Source organism: Struthio camelus, chromosome 5 (genome assembly GCF_040807025.1).
Source record: "Struthio camelus isolate bStrCam1 chromosome 5, bStrCam1.hap1, whole genome shotgun sequence".
NCBI lineage: Eukaryota > Metazoa > Chordata > Aves > Struthioniformes > Struthionidae > Struthio > Struthio camelus.
In genome coordinates this window covers 64,641,530-64,665,360 of record NC_090946.1, presented here as the reverse complement: position 1 = coordinate 64,665,360, position 23,831 = coordinate 64,641,530, and the positions used below count along the sequence as shown (strand labels likewise).

The 23,831-nt window shown below is 37.8% G+C and overlaps 1 protein-coding gene across 2 annotated transcripts in view; it reads right to left on the bottom strand.

Moving 5' to 3' along the window:
• TDP1 (tyrosyl-DNA phosphodiesterase 1) overlaps positions 1-23,831 on the bottom strand; it is a 56,806-nt gene that overhangs the window by 21,400 nt on the left and 11,575 nt on the right. For both annotated transcript variants that reach the window (XR_011141611.1, XM_068946792.1), the window contains exons 8-14: positions 21,284-21,454; positions 19,148-19,226; positions 17,215-17,397; positions 15,591-15,639; positions 13,264-13,330; positions 7,348-7,455; positions 2,385-2,487 (exon numbers count right to left, since the gene is read on the bottom strand). Coding sequence is in view for 1 of the 2 variants with exons in the window: in XM_068946792.1 (XP_068802893.1) it covers positions 2,385-2,487; positions 7,348-7,455; positions 13,264-13,330; positions 15,591-15,639; positions 17,215-17,397; positions 19,148-19,226; positions 21,284-21,454 (760 nt within the window). In the remaining variant the exon portion in view is untranslated. The remainder of the gene's footprint in view (positions 1-2,384; positions 2,488-7,347; positions 7,456-13,263; positions 13,331-15,590; positions 15,640-17,214; positions 17,398-19,147; positions 19,227-21,283; positions 21,455-23,831) is intronic.

The window sequence follows — 23,831 nt, the reverse complement described above, 5'->3', positions numbered from 1 at the left end:
AATATGTAAGCTGTGAGTTCTTCAGAATCTTTTACATTTCTGAGCATTAAATGAAATACTCCTGAACAAACATTTATTTCTGTTCAACAAAATGAAGTCTGATTTTAGATGACTATGAAACTTTGAGTTAAATTAGTTATAGAAAACCCCATAAGAATAGGATCATAAGCATTAAAGACAACTGTTGGAAAGTTGGGGGGTGGGGTAGAAAAGAAAATAAGTTTTTTTCTTCCCCTTTCCCATAAATGTTGGCACTGAAGTGATTCCCACTCCCGTGCTCCATGCATAAGAAATCCTACATAGGAAGCAAAGGCCAGGATGGAATAAGGGGATTGAGCCAAGCATTAACAGGCAATTAAAAAAATTACAGATCGCTCAGATCTGAAACAAGTGTAGTCACTCTGGGCAAAGAGATCTAAGCTATCTCAATTATTCTTGCTTTTCGCCCCATTTGAGGCATGCTTTCCAAAAGTAATAAGAGACTGATGTATGAACAAGTGCAAATCAGACAGGAACTTTCAGTTGATGGGAAATAATTTCAGAATCTGCTGATCCGTTTTATGCTCATACAGGAAAAAACCTTTATTGTAACATACTACTATCATACGTAAGTTCTTTGTTTGGCACAGCATCTGGAGATAACAGTAGCAATCTTCTTAGAATGTTATTTCATCCCTGAGGTCAGTTGCTGACAAAAGTTGAATTCAATGTTGGCACACTGAAGCATCTTTTTGCCCAACTCTTCATTACTCTATTGTTAACAGTTACTAAAGTAAACTAACCTCTCTTTAGAGTCCAGTAATATCAAAAATCAATGCTTCCTACTATAGGAAGTTGTAGAATTCTTGCTTCTTTCTTTGATCAACCAATTTTCTCTAAATAGTTTCTGCCACATAAAACCACGCTGGAGAATGACATCCAAGATTAATATCATGAACCTTAGACACAAAGACCACATTACCACATAAATTGCTTAATAAATGTCAAGAGCAAGATACAGAAGCTCTTTGATAAGAGGCTACAGCCAGAAACTATCAATCCTAATGTTCTTTCAGAGACTGAAGTTACATAGTTATGGCAGGTAAGTATTTCTATAATGCCAAAATAATCCATTCATTCAGAATTACATTACTAACCAACAGAAGTGGTGAAACATTATGCAAACAATTCTGAATATTACTTGAGAGATGCATTCCTCCCCAGAAAAAATATTTCTAATGACTTTTAGCAAACTCGAGACTTGCGATTCCTTCCCTAAAAGAGATACTTTCACAGAGAAAGATGTTTGACTGCATGCTTATCAGACTAACTACTTTTAATAGCATCTTAGTAGCAAAAGATTCACCATAGGAAGAAACCAACAGCAGGGACAAGAAACTGTTGTCTCCCCCACTATCAGGCAGCAGACTTAAAACAAAAACAACCTAAACAAGAAAGGAAGTATTTTCTTAAAACACAGTGCACAATTTTGTCATGGAACTCACTACCACAGGATTCTGTGGGGGCTGCGGGCAGCCAAATTAGTTCAAAAAGGAACTTGACAAGTTAGAATAAGTCCAGCTGTGGCTACTAACACATTGGTCTGATACAACTTGCAAGCTGTGAAGTTCTAAAAAAAAAAAAAAAAAATTGTGCTCATCCCCATAGCATCTGCTGGGACTGCACTCAGACTGGACACAAACTAGACAGACCTTACATCTCACGAAGTAAATTTATTCATGCCTCCCAGGACTCTGCTCCACATACTAGAACAGGCTTTTCAGATAAAACTTCTCTTCTATATACAGAGATTGTTGTCACAATGGTCTGGAAAAAAAATACTTTCCTTCAGCTTTTAAACCATCTTTGATGAACTGATTCTCAGACTCGTATCTGAGATTTTAGAAGATGCATTCAAGAGCTTGTTCTCAAAGCAGAAACTATGAGAAGAGACAGTCACATGGCTTTGTAAGAATATTTCAGGGAAAGAACAAAGCCAGCAATCAGTGGTAAATTAAGAACTGCTTTTCAAGTTACAAGTTCTAACTCATATGCATCACTTTAGTATAATACGCACTCACAGCTTAGTTTAAAAAGTATGAAAGATTTTATCATCCTTGCAAGCAACGTTAATATAAGTTAACATATTAAAACGTTATCTCATCTCAATAACATGATAAAACATTATATCAAGACCAAATCCATACTTGCTGGGTGGGTAAACAGACTATTTCTATTTGAAAGAATAGTTTGGGCAATCTTAAGTGGAATTTACACAAACGCCAAATGAATTCTCTAAATGGGAAACGCAAACTAGTAACTAGCTTATTCAGTCACATTTGTATTTGTCAGAGTTCGCAGATTCTCTGAATATCACAGAATTTGTGGATTAACCAGGAACTTACAAATGCTGAAGGCAAAAAAAGGACTCCAAGTTCATAAGAACGGATCATCAGTTGGGTGCCATTTTTCTCCAGAGCTCCCCAAGCTGCTTTAGATAGATTGGCACTGCAAAGAGACAGAAAACATTTCAGTAAGGCATAACATCACAGCAGCAAATGCTGACATTGCTACAGCTGTAGCAATGCACTTTAGTAGCAAAACTTGATTTCAATTAGAACGGTCTTTTCATAAAAAGCAATTTGGTCGTTATTCCTTATTGCTATTTTTATAGCATAGTAGGAGCAACAGAGTTGCTATACAGAAGGGCATTCAAACCACACATGGATAACAAAGTCCGCATGTATCACTGTTCTGCAAAAGTGGTTCAGCCATTTAAAACTCACGTGCACATTTCAGAAAGATGCAGGGTACAGTTAAATAGCTTCAATCTTATGATTTAAGATGAAAGGCTTGCTCAGTTATGACTATAAGACATTTAGTATAGAACATATAGCACTGGAAGTATTAAAGTAAGTATCTCCCAACATTTTGTTCTTTGATGCTTTTATAAAAACAAATTTATGAAATGTGTTTTTTTTTTTTTAAACAAGCTATTCAGCACCATATGGCAGCTAATCCTTCATGGGTTATCTGCTATGAAGTAGGAGTAAAAAAGTGAATGCAATTCTATGGTCAAAACCTACAGAAAAATAAAACACTTAAACATTACATTTTAACTGACAGACATACTGGATGCTTTAATAGTAGCATACGGTAGATGAAAAGAATATGAGGAAGAAGCCTTCCAGTATTTCAGTCAAATCATGTTTTCTCATGTTAGCTGACTTCAAAGAACACTAATAGGTAGTTCCCCCTTTAATTTGTAGATGAGTATCAATCTGAAGTGTGCCAGGACACAGTAAAGGCAAGAGTTAACAACAACTGCTTCTGAAGTGGTCTAGCTTGTCTTTTGCCCTATAGAATATTTAGATAAAGTTTCTAAAGAAAATATGGGTTAACTCATCCATACTCCACATGGCATTACAATCCTGGCATCTGCTACGGCTTGCAGAAACTAGAATCTCAGTTCTATGAAGACTGGTAGCAAACACAGCAAACTCAGTAAACAAGGCAAATCTGCAACAGTTACCTATCAAGAATGGAGTTTAGCCACACAGCCTCTTTCTTTACGTATGCACCATTTGTATAGCAACATGGATGTTTTTCAGTTTTAATTAAGGTTCTTTTTGGGAGAGGCAATCTGAAACTTCAGATATGAGAAAGATGTAAAGGTTCACCACTGCTTGATAAAGATGGTATGCAGAGATATCCAATATTAATTTGGATTAGCAAGTGCAGATATCCAGATTAATTTCAATATTCACATCTACCGTAAGTGGTATCAATCCTAGTTATACAGCCTCTGAGCAACAGAAAGACATCTCAGGAATAAGAATTAAATGGAATTCCTTTGCCACATTACCATTAAGTGTCTGGTTAGCTTCACATTTCTCCTTAGCATGTTTGAAAGTAGATCCACATATGCTGTGTAAGTTTTATTGTTGCATAAGGAATAATTATACGAAACAAAAGACTTGCTTCTTGTCTTTTCCTCCCCTATAACACCATACTGGCGTTATATTGTCTGAATCTCTTCATGTAGGTGAAAAACAGTAGCTGTACAAAACTCTATCTTTCTGCTTACTACTGTGTAAGAACCTAAGAGCTAATGTACTGAGTCGCATCAAATGTCCAGTTAATCTACTTTCTAACCTGAGAACGGTCAGTAGCAGCCCCCTATAGAAAAAGCATTACTTTATTCTTGTCCTGGTTTTATAACTCCTCTAATATATCCTTCTTGAGGGCTGGAGCATCTCTCCTATGAAGAAAGACCGCAAGAGCTGGGCCTGTTCAGCCTGGAGAAGAGAAGATTGAGAGGCGATCTCATCAACGTGTACAAGTATCTGACGGGAGGGTGTCAAGAGGATGAGGCCAGCCTCTTCTCCGTGGTGCCCAGCGACAGGACAAGAGGCAATGGGCACAAACTGAACCACAGGAAGTTCCACCTAGACCTGAGAAAAAACTTCTTCCCTGTGAGGGTGACGGAGCATTGGACCAGGTTGCCCAGAGAGGTGGTGGAGTCTCCTTCGCTGGAGATACTCAAAACCCGTCTGGATGTGATCCTGGGCAATATGCTCTAGGTGACCCTGCTTGAACAGGGAGGTTGGACTAGATGATCTCCAGAGGTCCCTTCCAACCTAAACGATTCTGTGATTCTAGCTTCCTTCCATCTGCAGTTCAAGGATTCTGGGCTAGATGAGGTACCTTTGTCAGTTTACCACCGCCAATTCAGCTGCTTAAAACTAAGAGCACCTTGCAAAGTTGTGCAGAGGTTCCTAAGTCAAAGGCGGGTGCCTGCCAAGTGCCCTGGAACAGTGTCAAGTTGAAAGCCTAGGTCAGGTCTTGGGTCAATGTCTGCCTTGCGTAACTGTGTACAAAGAAACCATAGTACAGAGACCACTCTTTCAGGCCAAAGAGCCCTTCAAGTAGAAGCATGAAATCAGTAATTGCCTAGTTAACAATCGTGTTATTTTCAGTGGCAGTGCCAGGTTATGCTTTGGCAGGTGGTCAACACTCTAAGGGTTCTCAGAAGTATTAGCGCTGAAGCCTACTACCTTCATGCTCCTCAGGCAAGAGGTCTGAAAACTACTTTTGTCTCAGTCGTTTTCTTATCCATCTAACAAAAACAGGAAAGAACATCATCAGCCTCAAAGATATTGAGGGAAGTTGTGGGCTGACCCATCCAGGCTTCACAGAAAAGTATTTCAAGTGTAACCAGAAAGACATTTTTCCGTCTGTCCTTGATTTTTCTTGACAATTCTCCACTCTGAAATCTGCAGAAAAACACTTCAACTAAGGACAAAAAGTAAACCTGTGATGCTTTCATCCCACAAAAAAGCAGAGGCCGAGGCAGATCTGCCTCGAATTTGGACAGGCAAAGGCAGCCAGACTATATAGTCAAAACCCAAGCTCAGCTTTTCCCTTAGAATTTCTCCAGCAGAAAGATCTGGCTGATCCTTAAGCAACCATATTAGTAAGAACATGAGAAGGATAAGACATCTTCCCCGACATTTCCATTTTAGTAGTAAAGAGAATTTGGTTCTGGTTCCCAGAGTATAATCTTACTGAATTACCATAGTAAACAAGGTGCACAGCAATGTGCAAAATTGATTTCCGATTTACACACCTATAAGCAGGTGAATCTGATCTGCAGAGTCAAATTAAACCCTAATTCACCCACATCTTGAGTTCTATGATCAATTCTGCTTTTCCCAACTTGACTAGGACCTCGGGAATTTAGACACAGAGAAAGGTAACTAAAACAATTAAGGAGCTGGAGCAGCTCCTTTCAAGGAGAGATTAAAGCAGAGACTTCAGTTTGGGGAGAAGGCTAAAAGGTGGATCACATTCAAGTTTATATAAGTCATTAAGACAATTTAACAAGTTGGAATATTTTAACATAAAGGTATTGAACTTCTGGAACTTGTTACAGTAGTTTACAGAAGGAGATGTTATCAGCAGGTTTCAGGAAGTATTAGATAAGTTAATGGACAACAGCTCCATAAAAAGATTCAAAATAATAGGCAGAGACGTACTCCTAACACCCCAAACCCAGTGATTGTGGCTGCTGAGAAAGTACAAGGGAAAGGGACTGTAGAAAGCAACAAGCTTACATACTCTTCCCAAGTAACACCTCCTTTTTGCCACCACAAGAAAAAAAATACAAGGCTAGTCTATTGTGAAGTTTAGTATACATAAATGGAAGATATTACAGAAGAGAAAGCTTTAAGCCTAGAATTTTTGATAACTTTGAAATACACCACTACCATTCCATTTCCTTTCCTAAAGAGGATTAAGAATTTGGTTTGTGCAAACAGCAACATATTTTCATGATAATATAATTTTAACTGTAATCACAAGGTCACATATCTCAAGTGATAAATAAACCTATGATTGTTTGAGAGGTGGAGTTCCACAAAACTCAGAGTGAACTAGACACAGCAGGAATAAATATCTGCCCCTTCCACTACCCTTCCCTTCCATACCTTTCTTCTCCTCAGGTTTCTGGAAGTTAACTTTCAAATACACTCTTTATTCACAACATACAGAAAAGCAGGTAGTATCATGTCACTCTGCATGCTCAAAGACAAAGACTTCTGAGCAGACTATTTCTGCTCATCTAAGAAATTCAGAATAGAACATGGATAACTTGCAAAACAATTAAAGTAGTGTTGCTTTTCATCTTCCATAGGTGAACTTGTGGTTGCTACATTCAGTAGTCAAAACCCATTGCTATCTGATCCCTCAAGCTGCTATCTCATACAGGGGGCACAAACTTAACTTGTATGTTAGACCTGTCTTCCTGCCTTAGGCTGCACATTCTTTACAACCATCTGATTGTTTCATGCCTGTGAAGTTGATGCCAAGACTAGGATTCCAAAAAAGAATTTGCCATTATTTTTAATAGATTATTAAAGTTAACATTCAAGTCTTCAAGAGATGTTACTAACATCTAAGAAAAACACCTGGGTATACACCACAGAAAATTCTCTTGCATTTAAGCTCTCACAATGTACAACTGACTGATCCTGTATACTATTTAGAGGATCTAGAATATTTTGCTCCTTGCAAGTACTTTTCTAACAGAAAATTTATATTCTTAAAGTTTGCTTTTTTCTTTAACTACTGTCTAGGACCAATTCAGCTTCCACCGAACAGAAAAGGTTATATAATTCAGTAAAAGGATCAAACTTTCTAGAGATCACAAAGTCCACAAAAATGTAATGGAGAAACATGAAGTATGGACTAGAAATTCCTGTCATTACTTCTAATATTAGAAGGAGTACAGAGGTAACTCATTTGGGCCTACAACTGATGAGAACTTAATACATTACAGCTTTGAGAGGTGTACAGTTAGTTGTTTACCTTGTAACTAAAAACCACGCAATCTTCTGGAAGTCAGGAGACGGTCTCATGTAGGTCTTAATGTGAGGCATGGCATGACTTCGACCCGAGACTTCTGCCGACCATTTGCTAAAAAGAGAAGAAAAGGAATGTTTCAGATAAGCTTTTGTTACAGTGTCTAAAAAAGAATCACCATATTGTACTGCCATGTTTTTGGTAATACTACCCTTCTTTACCTGGCACTTTTAATATTTGTGTACTCTATAAAAAGGTTGAAAATACTATATTAAACTGCATTTTTATCTTGAACTCCAATCTTCCTGGAAGCCTGAAGGGTAGGGATGTTCTCCTCAGTGTATCAGGATCCCCCAACAAGTTTTCCATCCCTCCACTCCAGCTAGCACTTGAAAAACCAAGTCCGAACTTTCAGCCAGTTTTTCTTCTTCAAAGACAGCCAGTGATTGCACCTTTAAGCAAATAAGCTTTGTCTTGGCACCAAATTAAGCCCTGCAAAATTCCCTAAGCTTATTAAAAATTTATTACACATGAAGTCAAGGCAGGGAGGAACTGATAGATTGTTGATGCTATCTGTTCTCTTCCTTTTGTCTGTGCCCTAAGCCACTGAGAAACTTGAAGGCTTAAGATAGTAGAGGTCAGATATGTATAAACTATCTTAAAACAGCAAGCCTTGCTGGGATAATTCAGCAACACTGTTACAGAACAGGGACTGTAATCATGGTACTTAGAAGCACTTTCCACTCACAGCTGTTAGTCCTCACTCAAAAGCAGGAAGTGAAAGGGCTTCCTCCACCCAGACACTTGACTTCTCTGGTTTGGATTATAACAGGCTCTGGTTTGGGTTGTCACAATCTTGTCTCCTTAATTTAGCATCCTTTTCTAAGGGGCAAATCAAAATGAATCAATCTCCTCTCAAAAGCCTCTTAAATAAACCTGTAACTCCAGCCCTTCCACTTCTTCCATCATATTAGCCTTCTGAATGAGCACAGTTCACTTAAGTTGACTTTAGGGACTAACTTTCACATGAGTAACTCCATGTGAACTTTGCAGTTCTGGAGCCAAGGCTCAGTTACTTTAGCATCCCTACCCCAAGATGAAAGACAGGGCTAACTAAGCTACTCTTCCCCTGCAGGGACTCTACAGTTTGTGCATTTACATATGGACTGCAAGGTTAAGGTGCAACTCAGAAATTCTTGTTAACAGCTTCATCTCGCAAAACAGAAAAAGTTAACTCCAGTAAGGTTGTGTAAAAAAAAAAAAGTGTAGAGTCAAAAACAGAACACAGATCTGTAGTGTCCTACTGCCCTACTCAAGAACATACTTCTTCCCCCACTATTAGCTACAGTAATTTTGAAATACCATCTCAGACTGCCTCCTCTATCTCCCAATTATTACTGACATACAATTAAATACTGCATTTCAACAAGAATACTACCACATGTCTTCCATTTCTGTTCTACAGTAAACATTCTACAGTAAATTAACTGCAGCTAGGATCAATTATAAGCAATTGAAACCAGTACTCCAGAAAGTTAAAAATCAGAAAGAGGTATGTATATTTTGTCTATATTTACTTTAACACAGCAGCATAAATATATGTAAGGATAGAAAGAAGATCATACTCTTATCAGATATTTCTTTTTTTTAAACTTTATTACCATTCAAAACTCGGATGATTTTAGTAAAAGCATTATCAAAGGGGCATTTAAGAGATGTTTCTCCTTCAGCCTCAAAATCAGCACATTCCTCTGGACTGCATAACAAACTTACAAACCAGAAGAAATGGAAGAAATTTCAGATGGTACAATATCTGATTAATCCACTCAAATCAGCTAAATTTCAACTTTATCATGGAACTTTCCTGGCATATTTCAGAAAAAACAACCAAAACAGATTATAAAAAACCTACTGTAAAATCTAAGAACAGTTGCTGCTTTGCACAGCAAGAATGAGAGCATATGTCAATGTAACACCCTGAGGGTACTTCCAGTCAAACTGGGTTAACACATTTTAAACTGCAAACTCTTCATCAGAATGCAACTGGCAGAGGATGTGCTAAGTACTGATCTCATGATGCAGTAAAACTTCAGGCACTTTCAGTATCCTAGAAGATAAATATAGTAAGTCAAATGAAATTAGCTTTGTGAAGTCTTATGGGCAAAATAACTACTTCAATCTGTGTTTATTTATGTTGACAGTTAAATAGGTAACTATATCATGTAACCTAAATCCTCAAGTGTGGGGTGAGGAAGAGTAGTAATGTGAATAGATATTATCAATAACAACTGTTTGAACAGTAAAATATGCAGCATTTTTGCCACCACCCCCCCTTATACTCCTAGAACTCTGATTCCTTATCACTAATACAGCTTTATAGTGACATTAAACCACTATTCCTGATATTTTCACTAGTAACTTGAAGCTACTTCCTCCCTCCGCAACTCTTGCGGCATCTCCATCAGCACCTTGCTTTTTGTGTTGCCTTTAGAATTACGCAGCCTCTGTGACAACAGTCACTTTTAGGTGCGTCTCCACTATGATGCAGAGCACTGAATTAAACAGCCCATCTGCTTTCCCACTCTGGTAAAATACAACAATTTTTGCCCCTCCTGCCCTTCCAGTAGCTGCTTTGGAGTTCAATTTGTTTCCCCCTGCCCACCACCCAAAATATGATGTACTGTGAATAAGGTATTTTCTGCAGTACAGGAAGTACTTCTGCACTCAACTTGCACTACAATTAAGAATCCTAACGAGATGTTGCTTTTACATCCACTTTAATCACTTGTAAAGTTTTAGAAATTTTTTTTTAGTTACATGTTTGATAAACATTCTTTTTAATCTTCACTGGATTTGGGGTTTGAAAATAGAAACTGCAATCAATTTAAGAGGCACTTACAAAAACATACACTAAGTCATTCACCACCAATGCCTGACTTTTTTGGCACAAATGAGATGAAGCAGCAAACATCAGCCCCTTCCCAAGAGGGGCTACCGAGACAGGGAAGCCAGACGCTCATAACCACTCTGAAAATTAGTCCAGGCAAACACACTCAACACAAGCAGAGTCAGGAATAACTCATTTTCTACAACACCATCTCTTTCATCATTTAGTTCTTACTTCAAACAGTCAATGGACTTTCCATTTCAAGATACTGGCAACATATCTTAAGCCTGGTTAAGGCAACTCCCGCCATTAGTCTCAGTCACAAGAGAATAGTAGGTCCTTTGAGCAAGTGCTCTATTTCTCTGATCTTTAGAGCCAAGGAACTTTGGTTTTTATGAAGTTAGGGGAACCACACTGTAGTTCAAGCTGAGAAGCAAGTTTATTCTTCTTCAGAACTCCAGAGGACAAAAGATCAGACGATGCACTAATACAATTAGGATTATGGACTTGAGGGATACTAATGCCAATCAAACAAAGTCTTGTCAAACCAATCCCTTTCATTCTTTGGAAATAAGAATTTTAACAAGGTAACTATATGAGCATAAGACATAGTACTATATGGCAATCAATTAAAATTAGCATTAAAAATGCATTATATGCACTGTTAAAGCTAATCAGCTGTTTCATAAAGAAACAATTAAACCACTAAGCACTGCAAATTTATCAATAACAGAACACTTACTGAATACTGAAGCAATAAAATACTTCTCTATAAGAGAGAAAACTGAGCAAATTGTACCATCTACACAATAGCTAATTTAAAAGTAGTCTAATATTCACTTGCTGCAATCAGAAGAGTGAGACCAATATTAAGTTTCATCATTTTCTTTTGAGAAATTATTTTAAAAGTTATTTCAGTTCAAAGCTGCATTTCAGAGTAGTTGAATATATTCAACCAACAGAAGAATTAGGTAAGCCACCCACTAACTGCCAGAGACAAAATTAGCATGCCTGGGGCAGAGGTTCTACTTCTTTGAGTGGGAATATAGGACACCATTTTCCTATCCATTAATCTCTCCCTGCTTCTAAAAGGAGCTATTCCTTCTCCTTTTCACTGTAAGGATCATCTACCACTAACCATACATGTTCTCTGATGCAATTTAATCAAACCTGGGGTCCGCAGAGTTTAACTGGCAGATGCGTTAAGCATGACACTTTCCAGCATGCTTTGAACACAATAATAGCGTCAACAATACAACGATTAATGAGCATGGCAATATTCTGAAATCTTTATCACAGACTCTGTAAAAATAGATTTGTCAGTGTTTGTAGACTTGAATGCATCAATACTGATGACTGTTACAGCTACCATATCCACTCAAATTCAGCAGACTCATTTTCTATAACAGTGTCCCAAAATAATATGTGAGGTTAAGAACTAGCACGTGGTCACTAGGGAGAAGCTGATATAAATGGACCTACCATTTTCTCTCTCAGATTATCATAAGAAGTTGCTGTATGTCAACTGCTCTATGGCTTACATACAGTCTTTCTCTGAGGACTAATGCCTTGTATTACTGCAGGATAAGAATCCGCATCTGGGTAGTCCCTACAAAGTAGATGATGCAGGGCCACTTGTCATCCGCAACTACTTCTTCATAGATGAATTTAAAACAGTCCTTTTGTTGTCAGAGCAGGACATGAATATCTTCATAGAGACAGCTATGAGTGTGGTTTCCCATTGAATAGGAATAAGAAACTGAATGGTGTTATTAACAAGTAGCATTCTGTGCACTAAATAAGAGACTAACTGGAGAGAAGGAAAAACACACAAGATAGACATGTCCCCCCACCACAAAGTTACATTTTTCTTCCAGCAAAGCTGTCATAAGGTATTATGCTTACAGAAGCTGAATGAAAGCTGCACAAACATCCTTAATTTTATGATCTTTTCTGAGTCTTGACTGAGCCATCTTAAAGCATTCAAGGTCATTTATCTTCTGTTCGTAACTTTCTTCCTTTGCTGAACATAATCAGATGGCACACTTAAAAAGCAGGAAAAACAAAGCCCCATGCTTTCCGTTCCAGTTTCTTTCCTCAGACATTGACCAGCAAGGCTCACAACAGCAATCACAGAACTGTTCACTCCAGAATGAAGCATGCCCTCTGCAACTAGCAACTGCATTCTCAGCCATCTGAATACGTACACAACTTTGCCAACTCTAACCATACTTAGAGATGGGCAAAGAGTCAAAGCACAGAGCAGCTTCCACCTGGAACAGTTAAGTTTCTGCTGAAAGCAATGGGGAGCTGTGGTCTTGAAAGGCTACCAGATTTTTTTTGATCTGTGCAAAACAACTTTTTCTCATTGTTCTCAAAAAAAATGCTTAAATTTTTAAAAAGATTCAGCCCAAGGGAGACATCTGGCACTGAACGTGTCAGATGGTTAAAATTTGGCAGAATTAGAAGCAAGTGAAAATAGAAGCTCTTAATGGAAAACGTCAGGCACCTTTAACAAAAGATGCTATTACCACCGCGGACTGTTAGAAGTTTTGCAACAGAATTGCTGCGCTGTAGAGGAGAAAACAAAAACAGAAAAACACCCACAAACCCACCATCCTAACACCACTTCCTAATGCTAATCCTGCTATGAGAAAGTTACAAGCTTGGCTGAAACCCTGTGAACACTGAGGCAGAAGTAGGAAAGTGAAGTACAACTGTTAACAACATGAAGGAATAACATGATGCAAGTTCAAACAAAAGCTTAGAGAGCCCCAGATCTGACAGGATCCTCCATTAGCAATAGTATCCCTTGTCATTTTAACAGGTTAAAAAGAAAGACAGACCCACCACATTTTGACTATGTTCTGGACATATGACCACCAGACTTGGAACTAAAGGTATTATTTTAAGGAGTTGAAGAGTACCATGCTCCCCACCACTGCCTCTTAATATGCAGTTAACACTAAAATGTTACAGCAGTGTAAGCAGAAACACACAGTTTGAGAAAGAGACAAGAACTGAGTTTTACTTACTGAAAATACGAATGCAGCCAAAGTTGTTTCTGCGCTGTTTGTATACTATATGGAAGTGAGCCACCCGCTTAAGGAGAAAAAAAAAATTACAGAATGTTTGTATTTGCTTTTTGAAAGATATCTGAAGGCAGCAAAGGGCTTGAGGAATGTGTTATCTGTACTATTATGACTGACTTTGGAAAGCAGTCAAATGCTACAGTAATATAAAATGGTGTGTTTGTATATATATATATATATATATATATAATTTTAATTCTGACAATTAAACAAGTCCCCATACTAAGTAACAAATTTACACTAGGACAAAAAGAACCAGTATACAGGCTCTAGAATTAGGTCCTCTTTTAAAGACAGAGGTCTATGGATATTTTTGATTGCAATATCAGTTCATACCTACAGATTATAATTACTACTCACAAGCTAGCAGGAATAAAACAGCATCCAGCAAAACAGCCAATTTATTTAAAAATAAGAACTTCTAAGATGAAATTATATGTGGCTCTCATCTCTTCTGCTAATGTATACTATGATTTCTTGAAATGGATTCTAACAAAGATGAATCAGCAATCATATACTGAGTTATATCAGTGCTGTGTTTTAGGAACACGATGCATTCCTGCTGCATCTGCATGACCTACTGCATTCAACTTGTTCAGGAAGCTGCCATAAGGGATTGTTACAAATGCTTTACTACTCTAATGGATGCACCAGCTACAGGAATCCATGGAGCTGTACACTTGTACAGATAGAGTTAATATAATTCTCTATTGTTGAATTTATTGAATATTTGCATTTATTGAATTATTGAAATTATTGAATAACTCCGTAGAGTTATTTCAGAATGAAACAGATCGCAGCAAGAGTCACCACAGATTGCACCTCCTACTTTGGAGATGAAGAACTTTGTTATACAGATGCTGTAGATAACCAGGTGCATTTCAAGAGAGCCTAACTTTACTTGGTGAAACCATAAAGACCTACAAACTCACTGGTCACAATTTCTACATATGCCTAAACACTGTTCAGTTCTGATGAAAAATCCAGATAGCTGGTAACAGTCCTGCTAGCCTTGTATTTGAAGTTCCATCTACAGTTAGGAAGTTCAACAGCTACTCTAACTCATACTATACAGGAGCAGAGTCACCTGGCCTGGAACAGGAACACACGTATTCATGGATTCAACAATACCTAAGGCTCACAGAGTCAGAGGTTGAAAGGGACCTCTGAAGATAGCCTAGCCCTAAACCTCATGCTCAAAGCAGGGTCAACTAGAACAGGTTGCTCAGGACCATGACTTATGGGGTTTTGAATATCTCCAAGGATGAAGACTCTACAATCTCTCCTGACAACCTGTTCCAGTGTACCCTTACAGGAAAGCTTTCTTATGTTTAAATGGAATTTCCTGTTCTTAAGTTATGCCTGTTGCCTCTTGTTCTTTCACTGAACACCACCAAGGTGAGTCTGGCTTCATGTTCTTTTCTGCTTCCAATTAGGTATTTACACACATTGATAAGATCCTCCCCGAGTCTCCTCTTCTCCAGACAAAAATTCCAATTCTTCCAGCCCGTTCCCATATGCCAGATGCTCCAACCTGTTAATCATCTTAGTGGCCCTTCACTGGGCTTGCCCCATTATGCCCAACGTCTGTCTTGCACTGTAAAGCCTAGAACTGGACACAGCACTCCAGAGGTGGCCTAACTAGGGCTGAGTAGAGGGGAAGCGTCACTTTCCTTGGTCCGCTGGCAATGCTCGACCTCATACAGCCTAGGATACCGTTAGCCTATTTTGCCACAAGGGTGCACTGCTGGCTCGTGGACAACTTCAGGACTCCCAGGTCTTTCTGCAAAGCTGGAGCCCATTAGTCCTCAGTCTGTATCACTGCACAGGGTTATTTCTCCTCACTTGCTGGACTACAGGACTTGCATTTCCTTTTGCTGAACTTCATGAAGTTCCTGTTAGCCCATTTCTCCAGCCTGTCAAAGTCCCTCTAAATAGCAGCATGACCATCTGGTTCATCTACCACGAATGTACGACTAGGGTTAGAGCTAGAGCTTTTTTCTTCTCCTATACAGTGACATAGGAACATGACTCTGCAGGCTTGTACCTTACATACCATTGCTCAAAGCTTTTCCTGTTCAGTCACACAACTGGAGAGCTAGAGCCAGAACACCAATTACAGAAGTAAAAGCACTCTGTCACCTATTCAACAGTTCCTGCAAGATGACAGCTTCAGGTTGATGCAACAGGAACCACTGAAATGAGTTGCCATAATGTCCTGCAAACAAGGAGCCAATAAGGTTTCATCCCCCCTTCATTCATCTGCTTACCAGGATAGCCTTCCAGACTTTGCCTCACATTGTCCACAGTAGGATAAACCTTCAGGAGAGGGGGAAAAAACAAAACAAAAAAAGAAAACACCACACACAACTTTAATAATGCAGCTCTAAATACACAGCTGCCAAATTTCAAACAAAAATCCCCTTTAAAAATGAAAATTCTTGCTTGAGGGGGGAAAAACACAATAAAAGCTTCATTTTTCAGAATGAATAGAACTACACAGCAGTTTAAACTAGACATGGGAGGAAAAAAAAAAATCAGTCCTCTGCCAATAACAAAGAAAGCCTTTAATGTTTTTAGCTCTCTTATACAGCTTACCAAAAATCAGCAGGTAGAAGGTAGGAACTCAAAGAATTGAGTTTAAGCTAATTTCACTGTAGTTATATAATAAATGTTAAGAACTTAAATAGAAGATTTTTACATCGCATTTCAATTATGACTATGTATGGCAATTAGTGCACAGTGAGGGTATAATTTGGCAAAATTTTCTTTGATTTAACAAGCTCCTGCTACAAACTTTTGTTTCTACTCATCCCCCTAGTTGTGCTGATAACTTAACTGAAATAATCAGGTTAGAAAATTTGTTTCAAGTATGAATCGCTTGGTGGTTGTTACACCTCAGCACCACAAACAGCCACTTCCACTAAACTCAACAGAAGATAAACTACTGAATGAGAATGAGACTACTATAATATTTTTTGGTCACTAGAGGAAAATATAACCAATCATACAGATGGAATTTATAGTACATCATGTTCATATGAATACTCTGTTTAATCTGAGGTAAGTGTCACTTTAAGTAGCTTTCATAATATAGTAATAATCTATTATAATGATCTACTGCATAGTATTTATGTCAAGTACAGATGTTAAACTTTTGTGACAATAATTCAGATAGATTTTTAGCTCTCTGGCTCTTACAAACTGTGCAGCAAGCATCTGGGTTTCAACATTCAGAAGGAACAACAGATCAGTGAACTAAAGAACTTCCAAAGTAGACATCTAGGAAGCTGCTAAAACAGAATACATCTTTCAATGACACATGACACAAAGCTTTGTGCAACATTAACAGGTTCTAGGAAATGTTAAAAACAGCTTTCTGCTCTTGGTTTCTCCTGTCTGCCGTTAAATTCAATGAAGCTATTTAAGATCCAGATAAGCAGACAGCATCTGGGTAAACAATAGGCAGTTAGCACCTTAACTTTAAATGACTACAAGACAGACATCCATATCTACTCTACCATCAGCAGAAGTCTTGAGCAAGATTTATCTCATCCTGAAGTGGGTCAGATGACTCATTACCTGGAAGCAAATATTTCATCCCAATGACCATAAAGGAAACACAAGGGACTAGTTCGGATGGTTGCATCTAAGGTAAAGTGAAAGGAATTCCCCTTAGCTTTCTTTACTCAACCCTAACAGAATTTTTTTATCACACTGTTACAGTGCAACAAGTATTTCATACTTTCAGCACTGATGAACTGAAGGGGAAAGATTCTTCTACTGATTTCAAGATGAAAACCATGTTAGCTCCTTCCAAAAGGAAAAAGCAAACCAGTGACTGAGATTAAAGAATAAACATTAAGTAAAGGCCACCAGCACCTAGAAGCCTACCAAGTGAATCGGAACATCACATTTAAGGAGAGTTGTCACATTGCTGCCTGTGGCCACGAGGCTCTCCTGGAACTCCGAGCACAGCCACTTGGACCCATCTGCTCCCATTGAGCCAATGCTTGAGAACTGTCCGATAACGGGCCAAGATTCCTGCGTTGGTATCGATGCATGCTCTTTCAAAAGCTATTGAGGAAGAATTAAAACATTGTTAGACAGCACCAGGAAGAGACAGCCTTAATTACTGGTTTGATACTGCTTCTGTCAAAAATGAATTACGGGATGCGTCAAAGAAAAAGATCAACATTCAGGCTATGTATTTAACTTGGCAACATTTAATAAATCATTAATTATCATTAGGATCTTCCCAAAGCCCACTACAAGAGAAGTCACAAGATAACCAGAGAGCTGTTAAGTAGATAATGGGTAAAAAATACTCTAGAAACTCTTCCTAAAAGGGAAAAAAAAAAAACACACACACCACACCACACACAGAACAGGTTTAAGGGCATCATAAGAAACTAAACAACTAAACCCTTTAATACTTGATGGTTGTTGGCCATCCAATTTCTTTCATAACCTAAAACCCCAGCTACAGTAAAACCTTACAATAAATGGGAAAAATGAACAATTAAAAGAATTATTTCAGTTCTATTTTTTCAAGTTCTTAAGCTGTGAATGGGATTTAAAGTCTAATTAAAAAGAGAAAATAGAAGAATATAGGCGCTCAAATTAGATGTTGTAGCTACCTTTCCCCTATCTCTTGGGGGGGGGGGGGAGAGGGGGGCACATATAGCTAAATGGCTTCAATCATGAGTGTAGTGTCACTAGGTTTATTTGCATTTACACTTAAAAGCCAAAAACTAAGCTTTTTAACCACAGAAACATCTGCAATAAGACAGTCTGTAGCCTTTACAAGTTGTTCTTTTTCGGTTTGTTTTCATTTAATGTCTTACCGGACAAAATCCTATCCAGCAGACATCTACATCAGAGAAAGGACATGCTGCTTACATGCAATGGGAGATCTAAAACAGTAACTTGCTTTTGAAAAGGAGCATGATAAACAGACACTTTACATGTCACTGAAATTTGCAAAGGACTGCATTAAAATGTCTGGATTGCATCATATGATATTCACAGTCGAATTTGAAATACCCCTTCAGCAAGTGATACAGGTAGAAAAATTCCTCAATGAGGAAAGGCATTTAAAAGATGACATGCAGTAAACTATTTCTAAATAAGTATTGAAACAGAAAGGACCCTACAATAACCTGAGACGGGCAATCTTGTACAGACCTTACCAACGTGACTTATCTAAATAATGTGTTCCCAAAAATCAGTGTTCCTAATTATTCTGTCAGTTAAGGTCACTAAATCTTAGAAATACAGCAGAACAGAACAAAACACATGATTGAATGACATGAACTATGAGCAAATTTGTTTAATTCAACGTTTTTACTGGGTCATTAGGGAAAAGAAACTGTAATAGCCCTTAATAGTTGAGTAAATTTAATAAGCTTGTTTCCTCTGTGTAAGAAAGTCCATATCAACACCTTTTTCCTCCGTGAGTGCCTTTGAAAAAGGCTATGTCTGGCTCCCAGTCACAGAAGACTGGATTGTGAGCATCAGATTCATTAGAAACATCAACATTAGAAACATCAACAGCAAGACAAGAAGTTACTTTAGTAGTGGCAACTCCTCACATATCTGTAAACATATGACAAATCAGACTTCAAGCTGACTTTGGTAAAAGGGCTCAGGAATATTACATGCAGACTCTGTGCTCCCAGTTGCAAGCTTAAGCTTTTGCTAACTGTCACAACATATTAGAAGATTGCAAGGATAGCAGGAAGAACTGAAAGGAACTAAAGAATGCTCTCCAGAAGGGTATTTACAGTTAAAGAGAATATTGACAAAAAATTAATAATTCTAGTACCTTTCTGAGCCTAAGATGACCCCACTTTTCTTTATCAATACCTTGATATCGTCCAGGGGTAGAACCAAGCAGATATACTCTACAGGAAAAAAAAAAAAACAAAACACACCACCAACAGATTATTTGGAGCTCTGCTACCCAAAAATACAACAGTCAGTGGGGAGTAAGTCAATCTGAAGAGTTATTTTATGATGACCAAGTGTAAGGTAGCGCACTTTACATCAGAGCACCATCTCTTCCATTTAGCACCAGAATAATAAAAGCAGCACATAAAACATCATACATGATTTCTGGAAAGTTTTAGTTTGTAAAGTATAAAGATACGCAAGTAAAAACCTATCAGCATGGTTTAAGCACACAAGTATAACCATAAATATTTAATCTTCAGCACTTAAGATTCGCAATACAAAGAAACGTGGATTTTCCCCTGTATAATTTATTATCAGTATCTTATATGGTTGTCATACCATCAGGCAGTTCTACAGCATCAACAGGAACCATCTACTTTGATACACAAAAAGACAGGAGACAGATGTTGCTAATAAAAAGTGCAAACAATTCTTGCTTGGCACAGAACTGGGCACATGATTTTGGGTAAAGCATAACTCCCAGTCTATTGCTATATCTTAGATTCAGGTACAAGATCTTATTTGGCTGCCTAATAGCTCAGAGGCAGCAAAGAGCAGCTTTTTCAACTGTAATAGTTTAGTCAGCTATTTTTCAGGGCAAGGTCAAACATAAGAAACTTGCCCAGACTCTACTGATGGACAGTTTAAGAAGCTGTTCCGCACTGCATTTTATGCCTAGTTTCATCCATAAATGAGTGTCTGCTAGACACTATATACAGGACAAAATTGATGCTCATCTTAACTAGCAGCTCTCCCCTAACCCATGCATAAACTCACATCAGCTAGGGCTAACCCAATCTGACTAAGCTCAGGTTACAGAAATCACATAGATTATCAAGAAATTAAGAGCATAAACTCAAGCTCAAGTCAGCTCATCTGACTACAAGCTACTTTTTTTAAATGCATAATCTTGTAAGATTCCGTGTGAAGAAAAGGACACTTTTTCCTGTTCCATATATTAACCAGCCAAGGTTTCAGTCTCTACTTCCACCACAGTTTATCATCTTTTTCAGCTTTTCTTTTCAACTAATTGTTGTCAGCTTATAAAATTGCTAGTAAGTAGCCACAGAGATTTACACTTTCTGAATTAAATACCCTACTTCAGTAGAAATGCAAGATGAATCTATTGCATTACCTTAAAATTCAGTTCAGGATATTTAACTGATATCAACAATGTGGTATCAGAGAAGACTATTTCAAGACAAACTATAACATTGCAAAACTGCAATATTTTTATACCACATATTACTACAGAATACCACATGATCTATGCTTGTAGTAGGCCAAATTCTATACGCATATAAATAGATGAAGCTCTGCCTTAAAGTGCAGAGGCCTATTCTTAATACAATCCCATTACAATAACCTTTGCTTATATGACCCCCTTACACATAAGAAACCCGCACAAGGCAGGTTCTCCAACAATTTTACTTAAGCAAATATTTAAGACTGACTTAAGCAAAAGTCAGTGCCCCCATTAGGGCACAGGTACCTCTAACAAATTACTACTGTGAGACTTCTTTCATTCCATTAAAATGTGTTTTTAAAACTAGAATTTGCTCAACCCACCATAATCCCCTTAAGACTATCATATCGATGCTCAATTTAAATGGAACTTATTCTTACACAGTAGAATGCCAAAACCATTATTGCAAAAATACCTAAAAGTGATCATTTATCACAATACAAAGCCAGCTCATTACTTAAAACTTTCAGAAAAGTCTGCAAGTGTTTACACTTATTTAAGCATGCCAACTACTGCTTTAAGTTTAACCCAGAGTGAATGATGTTCAAAGACATCAGCTTCGGGCTACTGCAAAGTCTTCAGCTTCTTGAGTAACCAACCCAAAAAAAGTCAGCCTGCCTAAAGTCAGACTCATGTTTGAACACTGTCAAGTTTGCAACAAGGTAAGCTTAAGAAACAAACGCATGACTTAATGGATCCTGACAGATGTCTGATTTTTGGAAAAAAGCATGCAAGTTATTATAAACACATGATAATATATACCTTGTCTCTGACAAATCATGTTCTTGAATCTCATCTATCCATTCCTTGAGTGTAGGAGAATTGTAAGCCATCAAGTAGCTTATTAGGTCAGATTTAAAATTAGTTTCAGATTCACCAGCAGAACCAGTTGATCCCTGAGGTAGCCTCGGATATAAAGGACTTATCCACATTCTGAAAACAAAAATCAGAAAAAAATCAAAACACAAAACATCACACTAACACATGTTTTAGTATGTGATCAGAGAAGATCTGGAGGTCCTAAATAACTACTGGACAGATACAGTTTTACTGTGATGGTACTAACTACAAAGTAACTTGCCTTTACTTTATGATTACAGAGTCATCACAAGTCTTATACTCAGGATAAGAACATAAAATTAATACACTCAAATCTAGATTACAACATACACATTTATCCATATGTTTACAGCTTTATATCACCATTAAACAGGCTAGGCTTGAACATACCGACTAGTAGTCATTTCATTAAGATTTGGAGTACAAATAGAAAAAAGTTACCGCCCCACATTCCGCTGAGCTACTAGTTCGTGTAACAGAAAAATTCAAACTATGGATTTTGAAAGTTCTGCATAATTTGAAGAGCAGAGTACAGTGATATTTCACCTCTCCAAACTTCCATCAAAATAAAGTAGGGAGGGCTCTACACAACAAAAACAGCTGATAATCTCCACAAATCTTTCACTGAAAAAACCCAAGCCAGTTTTAAAAGATCACATAGCTCCCAAAATGAGACAGTAACTGGTGAGCCATGACATGATAATATTTCAGTACTCAAAATTAAACAGGCTGGTATAACAGGATGAAACTTTTGTAACATTATGCTGGTCTAACATGGCACATGAAATTCATATCCCAGGATGCACTAGTACCCTAGTATGTCAGCAAAGGACAGTTGAGATGAAGTGATAAGATTAGTAGTCCTTAATTTGCTTTTCTAACAAGTCAAGACGGCTACATCCCAGAGGCTTTCCTTACTTTCTCAGTGGACTAAGTCATCTTCAACCATAACTAAATTCTAGTACTTTCTGCTATCACTAATTGCGCACCCACCTCTTTTAGCATTCATTAGGCAGCAAAGTGAGGTCTATTGGCTATATAGCATACTGCCAAATTTTCACTGCCTTCAGGCCTCCACCATCCTTTTTCCAAGATAGGAGAGAAAAACAGCAGGGAACTGAATGGTCATTCTTACATTGCTCTTTCATCAAGACAGGATAAAGACTGTATTTGCTAAAATACTATTTATTTTATGCAAGTGTTAACACAAAGAAAACACACTACATACTGCTAGCACACTGCTCTTCGTTTCCCTCTGGTCCATCGTTTCAGAATTTTGAGAGACCTTGTAAACACCACAGGAATATGCCAAACTTTATAAATGTTTATTTATTTCAACTGAGCTTCATCACAAAGAACATTAGCAGCTAAGTGGAGAAAAAAGAAATTACTAGTTTATTCCAGTTTCATTAAAGGCTTAAAGGAGATGAAAGTTAAAGCTTTATATTGACATTTACAAACTAAAAGTCCCACTCCTAAGTTCAGGAATAACTGCACCACATACATACAGATAGGTGCTTTGCTTTTGTAACGCTGTCATTTAAAAAGCTTGGACAAAGATCAGCATGGTTTACAGTTGATTCAAACTACTACCACTACCATATGTCGCCAGTAAACGAGATCAAGCAGTCCTGAGTATCGCAAGGCTAAAATGAGTCTGAGGTTGTTTTCAGCTGAGAAGGAAATAATACAACCCTGGAGGTTAATCTGCATTCTGAGTAAACTGACCTGAACAGTCATTTTCAATCTACCATCTAGCAGTTCCTTCCACTCTTGCATTATGTAGCTATGGTAACCAAAGTATCTGCATTACCGATTGTACAGATCGTTCATACTACCCTTTGGAATTCCAAGGCTTACAGAACATACAGAAGCCTATGCGCCATCATACTGGTAAAACTGCACATTATTACAGCAAGGTTAAAAAGAAAAATATTTCTCGTGTTTGACAAATAGGGCAACTTGTCAAGCATTGCAAACGGGTATTTTCACACCCCCTTAGTTTTCCAAAAGATTAACTGCCAGAAGATACTAAAGCCTTCTCTCGGTAAAAGATTTCAAAGCAAGAAACTAGCAGTTGCATTTCTGCCACTCAATCTCATGAAAGGTTGCTTCAGAAAATTGCAAAAATTCAAAACTATGCCATGTTTAACGGCAACAAGATGGATGCCCAGAAGACAGCAACTTCTGAAAAGCTGTTTTCAAGTAGTTTGATAAAGAACTCTTAACACCGTAAGTTACTGTGGAGAGCTAACAAAAAATTCTCAGAAAAGGAAGAAGGGTAGAAGGTGGGAAGGACTTTTGTTATTATTAACCTGTCACTCGTAGGTTTTTTTTTTTAAGGAAATCTTTGCAATGTCTACAAAAAAGACGCGTTGTTTCCTTGGACACGGGGTCATTACTGACTGTATTAAGACACATTGCAATATATTAAGACATATTGCAATTAGGAAGTGTATTAAGGAACCAT